This window comes from Amblyraja radiata, chromosome 18 (genome assembly GCF_010909765.2).
Source record: "Amblyraja radiata isolate CabotCenter1 chromosome 18, sAmbRad1.1.pri, whole genome shotgun sequence".
Classification (NCBI taxonomy): Eukaryota; Metazoa; Chordata; class Chondrichthyes; order Rajiformes; family Rajidae; genus Amblyraja; species Amblyraja radiata.
In genome coordinates this window covers 34564497-34575348 of record NC_045973.1, presented here as the reverse complement: position 1 = coordinate 34575348, position 10852 = coordinate 34564497, and the positions used below count along the sequence as shown (strand labels likewise).

General features: G+C 44.8%; 1 protein-coding gene across 1 annotated transcript; it reads left to right on the top strand.

The window, feature by feature from the left end:
- Positions 1–500: 500 nt before the first annotated feature.
- Positions 501–8203, top strand: tma7 (translation machinery associated 7 homolog). The gene is made up of 4 exons (XM_033037104.1): positions 501–582; positions 2484–2539; positions 5806–5893; positions 8004–8203. Exons 1-4 carry the CDS (start codon positions 567–569, stop codon positions 8036–8038), a joined length of 195 nt encoding a protein of 64 aa, XP_032892995.1. The 5' UTR covers positions 501–566; the 3' UTR covers positions 8039–8203.
- Positions 8204–10852: the final 2649 nt, after the last annotated feature.

Genomic DNA, 10852 nt, shown 5'->3' with positions numbered 1-10852 from the left:
CCACGTACATGTACCTCCGCAGAGTCCTGATACGGAGAGCCGCCACCTGGGTACACACGCACACCAAGGACTGGCCACCCTCCTCTAACGGGAGACTCAGGACCGCTGCGGAGACTTAGTGCTTCCTCTCTCCCCAACTCCCTCTCCCTTTCCTCTCTCCCTCCCTCTCTCTCTCTCTCTCTCTCTCCCTCTCTCTCTCCATCACTCTCTCTCTTCCCCTCTCCCTTTCCCCCTCTCTCCCTCCCTCTATCCCCCTCTCCCTCCATCTCTAACTCTCTCTCTATCCTAAAGATCCTCTATGAAGAAGGGTTTCGGCCCGAAACGTCGCCTATTTCCTTCGCTCCATAGATGCTGCTGCACCCGCTGAGTTTCCCCAGCAATTTTGTGTACCCTCTATAAACTTTGCTCTATCCCCATCTCTCCCCCCCCCCCCCTCTCCATCCCCCTCCCCCATGGCTGCAGTACCGCGCGGTGCCACCGGGTGTCGCTGCGGCCCCGCGTGCCCGAGTACAGGCGCGCTCTAGCCTTCTACTTCCGGTTCCTGCCGGAGCGGCGCGTGGATCAAGATGTCGGGCCGGGAAGGTGAGGAGAGTCTCCCCCGCTCCCGCGCCCCTGCCCGGCCCCGCGCCCCACACACACACAACCCGGCCCCTCCCTCTCCCTCCCCCCTCCCTCTCTCCCTCCCCCCTCCCTCTCTCCCCCTCTCCCCCTCCATCCATACATTTGTCGCCTTCCCCCTCTCCCCCTCCCCCTCTCCCCCTCCATCCCTCTCCATCCATACATTTGTCGCCTTCCCCCTCTCCCCCTCCATCCCTCTCTCCATCCATACATTTGTCTCCCCCTCCCCCTCCATCCATTTGTCGCCTTCTCCCTCTCCCCCTCCATCCATCTCCCCTCCATACATTTGTCGCCTTCTCCCTCTCCCCCTCCATCCATCCATCCATCAGCCCCTCCCTCCTTCAGCCTCTGTTTAGAAGCCTCTGCAGATACTGAAAATCTGAAATAAGGAAAGGAACTGCTTGAAGCTGGCAGCATCTATGGAAGGAAACACTTTGAACCTTTGGATCAATGACCCACGCTCCGATGTTAACTGTTTCTCTTTCCACAGATGTGGCCTGACTGTATTTTTAGTTTTCATGTCCTATTTCAAAGTTTGCTGTGATTATATAGAACTAGATGGATTGTGAATATGGTGCAGGATGTAAAGAGGAGGCTGGGTAATATGGGCAAGCCAAATGAGTTGGCAAGGAGATAGCTGATGCATTTTGTTGGAGGGAAAAATGAGCATGCATTGAAAAGAAAGTAAGGCTGCCAATTCGTACAGATTGTGGTCTGTTGGTGGGGTAGTCAAGGATTCAGTTGCAGAGGGATGTGCAGAGATCCGGTTCCGTGAGCTTGGTAACCAGTTTGGAGGGGATGATGGTGTTAAACGCCGAGCTGCAGTCTGTACAACAACCTGATGTATGTGATTTTGTTGTCCAAATGGGCCTGTGCAGAGTGGAGTACCAGTGAGATTGCATCCTCCGTTGACCTGTTGTGGCAATAGGTAAAGTGTTGTGGCTCCAGGTTCTTGTTGAGTAGGAGTTGATATGCCCCATAACCAACCTCTTGAAGCACTTCATCACCATGGACGTTAATGCCACCAATCAGTTTTCATTGAGGCACATCACCTTACTCTTCTTGTGCACTGATATCATTAATGCCCTTTTAAAGCAGGTTGGAAAATCAGACCTCAGTCATGAGAGGTTGAAGATGTCTGCAAAACTTCCAGCCATTTGGTCTGCACAGGTTTGATAAATATGACCAGGTATCCCAACAGGTCCTGTTGCATTTCGAGGGTTCTCCCTTCTGAAGGATCTTCTGACATTTCCCTCAGTGACTGGGGGCCTGGGAAGGCACATCAGCATTCCCCTATCAAAGCGTGCTTGAGATGTGACATGAGCTGCTGCCTGATTTTGCCATGTGTGAAACGATAGCGTGCAAGACCTGCCACAGCTGCCGTTCACCCGCCTCTTCCTCCAGTTTAGAGTCCCTTTTAGCTTTTTTTATGGTCTCATCAAGGTCACAACTGGACGACTTGTATGACTCATCAGTCTGAAGAAGGGTTTCGGCCCGAAACGTCACCTATTTCCTTCGCTCCATAGATGCTGCTGCACCCGCTGAGTTTCTCCAGCATTTTTGTGTACCTTCGATTTTCCAGCATCTGCAGTTCCTTCTTGAACGACTTGTATGACTCTGTGCCTCCAGACTTGAATGCCCAAGAAACCCCAAGGCTTCTGGTTGGGAAGCATTTGGATTGTTTACGTGGGAATACACTCCTCACATTTTTTATGAAGTCAGTAACAACTATGGCAGTCATTCAGGCCCATGGTCGAGTCCTTGGAACATCGCCCAGTCTACTGTTTGTGGCGTCAGCACTGACTTGTGCTTTCCTGTTATCTTGTAATTTTGTGTCATGTTTTTATTTTTCTTGTGCTTTGCAGGAGGCAAGAAAAAGCCATTGAAACAACCGAAAAAATCAAGCAAAGAAATGGATGAGGTCTGTACCACAACAGTTTGCAATGTTGCTCAGCGATGAGGACTGTTTTTCAGGAAGGGATGCAGTGGGAGAAGCATGGGTGGAGGTAGAAATGGATGGAGGGGGAAAGGGATGGAGGGTGGTGGAAGGGGGTGGGGGTGGGGGGGGGAGGAATGGATAGAATAATTTGTTGCATATGGATGTTATACACAGGACTAGCCACTTTACAGAGACAAAGTTAAGCAGGTTGTTTGTCTAATCTTCGGTTAATCTGAAATAGTGTCTTTGAATGTGCCCTTCGCTGCATCCAATTTCCTCCTTTTTCTGCCTGCTAGTTCTTTACAGATATTGAACATTGCCTGAAAAAGTTGCGCTTGACTAATTCACCTATACCTCCTCCCTCGGGTCTATTCAGGGACCGAAGGCCGTCCCTCCCGCCTAGACAGGTTCACGGGCACCTTTTCCAACCTCATCTACTGCATCCGGTATTTCCGATGCGGCCTTAATTACATTGACGAGACCAAACGTAGACTAGGCAACTGCTTCTCCGAACACCTGCACTCATTCCTCCAAGGCCTGCTGGATATCAGGTTGCTGACCATTTCAACTCCCCATCCTGACTTTTCTGTCCTGGGCCTCCTCCATTACCAGAGGTAGGCCACAATCAAATAGGAGGAACAGTGCTTGGATAGCTTACAACCTCATGGTATGATTATTGAATTCCCCAAATTCTATGTAACCAATCTGCAAACAGCCCCCTTTTTTTCCCTTCCTTCTCTCTTTCCTGTGCTCCACATGGATTTGCACTCATTTTTTTCTCCTTCCCACTCCCCTTCCACCAATATTCCTTCCTACGGCTTCACAACTCTTCGATCCTTGTCTCATACTTTTTGTCTCTTTATCTCTGGCCTTTGTCCAGCCATCTGCCAATCAAACCCCCTCATCAATTATTATTTGCCAGGCTTTGTCCTGCCCCCTCCCCTCTCTCCTAGTTCCCCCCCACCCCTACCACAATCTGTCTGAAGAAGAGTCCCGAGATGCTTGCCTGACCTGCTTCTTTACTCGAGTACTTGTCTTTTTTTGTCATTTACACTGTCTTTCCACTGTCTGCTTAGCACGCAACAAAAGCTTTTCCCTGTACCTTGGTACATGTGGCAATAAACTAAACTGCCGTCCTTTTAACTGATAGTAGAGGCTTTGGATGTATCTAATGTATAACAATGTACTTCACTCATTTATCCCAATTTTACTGTTGAAGCTTAGAATTTTTTGTACATAATTGGTCTTTGGCATCCGTTGCATTGCACTTCTCTGGGTCACCTCCATGTTCTGGTTATTTCTGCTGGTGGCCAAACCTCTTTCACTGCACTGTTGTGCAAGGATGATTACACACATGTTACACAAAATGTAGCTTGATATTCAAGATTTTTGTTTACTTAAGTGAAAGAATAAATGAAACCAAATCAAGATTAATACTTAAGTTGGCATCATTGTATGAAATTGTACAGTTGAGGAGTCAATGTGATCCAAATTCTTCATAAATTCTGATTAACAAAACCTAAATGCTTTTTTTGAAAGTGAAACACAGCATGAATTAACAAATGGTTTGTGTGGATCCCTGGATACTTTCGTCTCTTGGTCCGCCTAAAGTACTCTAGTTGCAAAACTGATATGCAATTTTACTTTGTTCATCAGTTCAGGTTTATTGAATTCTCCACAGCAAGTAAAGCTGCTGCCCAGTCATGGCTCCAGCAACTTGGTTACAATCCAGACATATAGTGTTGCCTTTACAGAGTATGCCTGCGATCACGTGGGTTTGCTCCAGGTTTTTTTTTCCACGTCTTAAAGATGTGTTGATAAATAGATTGAGTGAGTTCTATAAATTATAGTGTCACAGCTGGTTGAGCTGCTGCCTCACGGTGCCTAACAGTGCCAGAGACTCGGGGTCGATCCTGACCTCAGGTGCTGCCTGTATGGAGTTTGCCTGTTCTCCCTGTGACCACGTAGATTTTCTCTGGGTGCTCTGCTTTCCTCCAACATCTCAAAGACAGTGGACGTGGAAATAGGATAACATAGAACGTGTGAACGGGTGATCATTGGTCGGCCTGTTTCCATGCTGTATCTCTAATTAAGTTAAAATAGAAAATAAATTGCTGCTACTATGTAGGTGAATGTTAGAATCTAGGGGGAGTTGATGGGAATGTGTCGAGAATAAAATAAGGTCAGAATAAATGGGTGTGTGATTGTTGGTGTGGGCCCCGGGGGCCTTTTTCGGGTGTCAGAGGTTATGAGGAGGCAGGAGAATGGGTTTAGGAGGGAGAGATAGATCAGCCATGATTGAATGGCAGAGTAGACTTAATGGGCCAAATGGTCTAATTCTACTCCTATCACTTATGATCTTTTTACATTGTTGTGTGACTGCATGAATCCAGATCATCGTTAAGGAATTTGTTGCAGGTATTATAACATTTGGCAGAGAACATAGAACAGTACAGCACAGGATCGGGCCATTCAGCCCACAACGTTTGTGCCGAACATGATGCCAAGTTAAACTGAACTAATCTCATGATCCATATCCCTCTTCCATGTGCCTATGTAAAAGCCTCTTAAAAGCCACTATTGTATCTGCCCACACTACCACCCCTGGCAATGTGTTCAGCCCCCCCACCACTCTTTGTGTTAAACAACCTACACCACACATCTCCATTAAACTTCACTCCTCTCAGCTATGCCTGAATGTAGCTGGGCATGACAGAAGGTGTTCCCTGATGGACATTATGAACCTGTTATGCTGCATATGTTTTTCTTTTCTCCCTCTTTTCAAGCTTGCAGCCAGAGCTGTAGTAGGGAGGGGATTGTGTTTAACCCCAGGGGCTAGAAAAGGGCAAATTTAATCGAGGATCCGCCGATCGCTTTGCAGTCATGTGCAACATTTGTGTTCGCTAATCCTTAAACAGAGAAACAGGCTGATGAAGCCAAACCGTTGGCTTTGGTCACGAGCATAGGGTGGTCAAATGAATGAGTTGATCAGTTGAGTGACCAAAAGCTTGACAAAGGAGATGGTGGATATTAAAAGGGAATGTGTAGGAAGGAACTTCAGATGCTGATTTACACTGAAGATAGGCACAAAAAGCTGGAGTAACTCAGCGGGTCACGCAGCATCTCTGGAGAATGGGAATGTGTTGGATTTGCGCATGGTTTTAATTTAGCCAGACGGCATTATTCACCGGCACATGCAGTGTGACCTGAAGGGATTTACCTATCGTGATCTCCTACTGTCTCTGCAGGATGACCTTGCTTTCAAACAGAAGAAGAAGGATGAGCAGAAGAAACTGGATGAGCTGAAGACGAAAGCTGCAGGCAAAGGGCCGCTCGGTGAGTGACGTGACTTTGAAAGTAAACCTCACCGACCAGTTTGGCAGTAAATAATAGTCGAGATTGGTTTGCTGTTCTGGAATGGGCAGAAAACGAATGTGGCCGCTCTCCTGCTCCTGCTGGCTGTAGGGTCTGGTGCTGTGCTGCTGCTCCAGTGTGATCCCAGAGGCAGCTCCTTGTGGCGAGGGGATATATCTGCATGGACAGTCCCAGACTGTTATCACATTCACTAGGGAACAACCAACCTTTGAGATTCTCATTACAGATCAAAAACGAAACAATTAGAAAGTTGCTGATCCTTATACAAGGATGCATTTAATTCCCATAACTGATTCTTTAGACTTGCAGTGCAAAGGAATAGATGATGTTTCAGGTCGGAACATACATTCATACTTTGAGTCTGAAGAAGGGCTCTGGCCTGAACCGTCACCTGTGTCTTTTCTCCAGAGATGCTGCCTGCCCCGCTGAGTTGCTCCAGCACATTGTATCGCCCTTTGGTATAAACAAGTGTCTGCAGTTCCTTCCTAAACATTTAATTTATGGTCATATTGACGGGACCATTTTGCATACCAGTTCCTTTCACTCCTGATCAATTTCTACTCCCGTTCCGATGTGATTTTCTGTAAGATGAGTGCATATATTCAGATGTGTCATTGCTCCTTTTGCTGTATTTTTCAGTTCTCATTGTTGTTTCTCTTATCCCTTAATGTATTTTACTTATATATTTCCCTCACTTTATGTTTTTATTCCATTACTCCATCGTCTGTTGAGGGTTTGTAAATGTGCAGTCCTTTTCAATTTAGCATCTGTGCCAAATTACACCTGAGTTTTGTGGCTTGCATCTCGGCTGCATAAGACAACATCCAAATGTTCGCACTTCTATTCCAGCTATTAATGAATAACAAAAATTCTTTGCCCTGCCCCCTTCTTAGATGTTTGATCCCTCCTCCCCAGTCATGGTACATATATGCTGATTTTGGTGTTATTTATCAATTCTTGTGGAACTAACAAACCAGTGCTGCAAAATCAGTCATGTCATGTCTGTTGTCAGAGCATATTTGGAACATTCCTGAGGCAGCGAATATATTCGCAAAATGTTGGAGCAACTCAGCGTGCCAGGCAGCATCTCTGGAGACAAGTAGTCGGTAAGGTTTCGGGTAGGAACCCTTCTTCAGACTCAACCCGAAACGTCACCTCATTTTCTCCAGAGATGCTGCCTGACCTGCTGAGTTACTCCAGCATTTTTATGTCTATTTTCAGTGTAAACCAGCATCTGCAATTCCTTTCCTCCACACGAAATAAGTGAATATATTGTTTATCGCAATACAGCAAAAAACTTGCATTTCCAGAGCACCTCTCGTGATTTCTGGATGTCCAAAGCAGTCAACAGCCATGTCAACTTGTGCAAATCAAATTTTCCTGAATAATATGATAATGTATAAATGGTATTGAATATTAGCCAGAATAAATAACTTGCTCAACTTTAAAATGGTTCTGTGGGAGTTGCACACTCACATTGATTGGGCTCTTGATTTAGCGTCTCATTTCAAATATGCACTTCCAATGTTATAGCGAGTCACAGAGTCTTACAGCATGGAAACAGGCCCTTTTGGTCCAACTTGCCAACACCGGCGAACATGTCCCATCTACATTAGTCCCACCTGCCTGCATTTAGCCCATGTCCCTCTAAACCTGTCCTATCCATGTACCTGAGGAACCAATGTGCTTAGCATCCAATGTGGAGCTTTCCCCCTCTGTTTCACTGGATCCTGGATTCATTTTGCTGAAGTCTCTGGAGTGGTGGTTCGGAACAGCACCACATTCTGAATCGGACAAGAATCATTACCTCAGAATCAGCTGTGACTCATTCTAAGACAAGAACTCATCTCACATATGCAGCAACATCTTCCCAAATCCACAACTAAAGCACCACCAGAAGAATATATGTGATGTGATTTGCATTTACTTTTACAATTTTCCTGCTCAATGTGTAAATGTTGACAAGAGAATGTTAAGCATCTGGAGTAAGTGCCTGAAGAAAAGCTCAAGCAGTAGAATGAGGCGTGAGCAACATGGTGCTTCATACTGATGGTGTTTTTTTTGTCTGCAGGTTCTGGAGGCATTAAGAAATCTGGCAAGAAATAACTGATACACTGGAACATCCAAATTAAACCCTATTGAAGCTATAATGTCCATTTATCATAATAGGGTGGTAACATTTGCAAAGTGTTTTTTTAAATTGTTTGAGCTCTCTACCTTCCCTTGTAAATTGTACATTTGTTTAAAAATCCAATAAAAAACCTTTCCTGATTTTGTTTTTAAGTGCTATTTGTCTGCCGTTTCACTAAAATATGATTATTTTAAAGACTAAATAGTTATCAGTGCAGTTAAAATTGGTTCTTTATAGCTTGGTTTCAATCCAGAAGCCATTTTATCTTTACAATGTCAGGCAGAGGTAATGACGAGACCTATTTGAGATAAAATAAAAAGATAGCGTGGTACATGTAAAAGTGGATAGATTTACTCTAAGCCCAGTGATAGCATCAAAGGGACACTATTCCTTGGAGCGCAGGAGAATGAGATGTGATCTTATATAGGTGTGTAAAATCATGAGAGGAATAGATCGGGTTGATGCACAGAGACCCTTGCCCAGAATAGGTTTAAGGTGAAGGGGAAAAGATTTAATAGGAATCTGAGGGGTAACTTTCCTCACAAAGAATGGTGGGTGTATGGAACAAGCTGCCAGAGGAGGTAGTTGAGGCAGGAACTATCCCAATATTTAAGAAACAGACAGGTACATTGATAGGACAGGTTTGGAGGGATAGGGGTCAAATGGGGTAGATGGGACTAGTGATGATGGGACTAGTGATGATGGGACATGTTGGCCGGTGTGGGCAAGTTGGGCCAAAGGGCCTGTTTCCATGCTGTATCACACTAAGACTCTGAGCATTTCTGTGGTTGCTCATTGTAAACTTTTAAGAGATCTGTTTTGAGAGACTGGACTATTTTAATCCTAAATTTTGAAATATATTGGCTAGTGGTTAATGCTTTTATATCTGTGTGCCATTGATGTTCACAAAGCCTAGATATGTAGGAGGGTAGACAAAAAGCTGGAGAAACTCAGCATGTGAGCACCATCTGTGGAGCGAAGGAATGGATGACGTTTTGGGTCGAGACCCTTCTTCAGATGTGAACGGGATGGGGCAAGATAAACATTCGGCCTAGAGAGGTGCTGCACTTGGTGAATTTGAACATTTGCCGTTGACAGCGTGTTTCTTAATAATGCAAATAATTTTATCGCAACACTAGCTGGAAGGTGGTAATGGAAGACACCTCACCTGAGCATGGATATTTGACAAATACCTTATTGGCCTTTCTTGTTCAACTTTTTCAGTTCAATATTCAAACTTCTGCTGTTCATGTCCTAACTTCAGTGCGTCAGCCATCACCCATGGTCAGCAATGTTTCATTGGTGACATTTTCATTCTTATCGCTCCATAGTCTCTTTCCTCCCCAGCACTGCAATCTCCAGTCAATGTGTCATCCAAAGATAGACACAAAGTTCCAGAGTAACTCATCGGGCCAGGCAACATCTTTGCAGAAAAAGAATGGGTTACGTTTCAGGTCAGGATCCTTCTTCAGGGGAATGTCTGAAGAAGGGTCCTGACCCGAAACGTCGCCCATCTTTTTTTCTCCAAAGATGCTGCCTGACCTGCTGAGTTACTCCAGCGCTTTGTGTCTATCTTTGGTATAAACCAGCATCTGCAGTTCACTGTTGCTACGTAGAGTCATCCAACACAGAAACAGACCCTTCAGCCCAGCTTGTCCCTGTCGACCACAGTGCCCCATCTACGCTGTCCACGAAAAATCCTTAGATCTCTCTTCACTTCCATTTCTGTCTTTGTGATCACCCTAAATTTAAGCACTATTATTGGTCCTTAGTCTTTCACCTGTCAGGATCCCAAGCTCTGGGATTTCCTCCCAAAACTTCTAACTTTCATTCCAACTTCTTTAAAAGTTGCTTCCTTTCATCTGTCCTAATATATTTCCAGATTAGGCTGTCAAACTTTGTTTGATGACCTTACTGTGAAGCACCTTTGCATGTTTTATGACATTATTGATTCATGTTGAATCAAACAGAAGTAATTTAATATTTCATTCCCCGTGAATCCAGAGGGGGATGAAATTCAGTGAGAAAGAGTAGGGGATACTGGCACATTAAAGTCCAAGTAAGTTTTTACGAGGATTCGTGGATTTTGGCTGGCATTTTCTTCCTTTTCAGCCATCCATCCCCTTGCATTTCATTAAATATGAGTTGCTAATAAATCTAAGAAAGGCTTGAATCGAAACGTTGAAACATGGGACGGAATGAGCAACCTGCTGCCTTATTGATGCCTGTGAGGGAAGATGGATGTGTAAACAAACAAGGAAAGGTGCCAGAGGTGCAGATAATGTTGCATAAGGGGAGCCTGCAGTGGGGCATAAATCTGGTTTGAGCTGAACAGATCCTGTTTCTGTGTAAATTGTATGTGAAACTGCAGTAATTTCCTATGAAAGGTTTTATTTGTTGAGTTGTAAATTTCTCCCTTGTAGTGCTATCTGTCATCCAGCAGATGGTACAGCTGCATCATTCAAAACTTAAATCAAATGTTGGCACCTGAAGCAGACTCTGCAGAAAATGTAATCTTTCAAGTGAAAAGTTAAAGTCTGGTGAAGTCTTGCATTTATAGTGAAGAGCGTTTTTGATTTTATAGAATATATTTATTTTGGTCATTTCAGCAAGACTTTGGTAGGCATCTCCAGAAGGTTAGATCACATGGGATCCAGGGAGAGCCATCAAACTGGGTAGAGAATTAGCTTTGTGGAAGGAAGCAGAGAGTGGTGGTCGAAGGGTGTTTCTTGGTCCGGAGGCCTGTGACTGATGGTGTGCCTCAGGGTTTGGTGCTGAGCACATTGTTG

Bases quoted from the DNA above. Each gene is read 5' to 3' on its own strand.
- tma7 (XM_033037104.1), top strand. The intron at 2,540-5,805 runs GTCTGTACCACA...CTGTCTCTGCAG, and splicing joins CAAGCAAAGAAATGGATGAG to GATGACCTTGCTTTCAAACA. The intron at 5,894-8,003 runs GTGAGTGACGTG...TTTTGTCTGCAG, and splicing joins TGCAGGCAAAGGGCCGCTCG to GTTCTGGAGGCATTAAGAAA.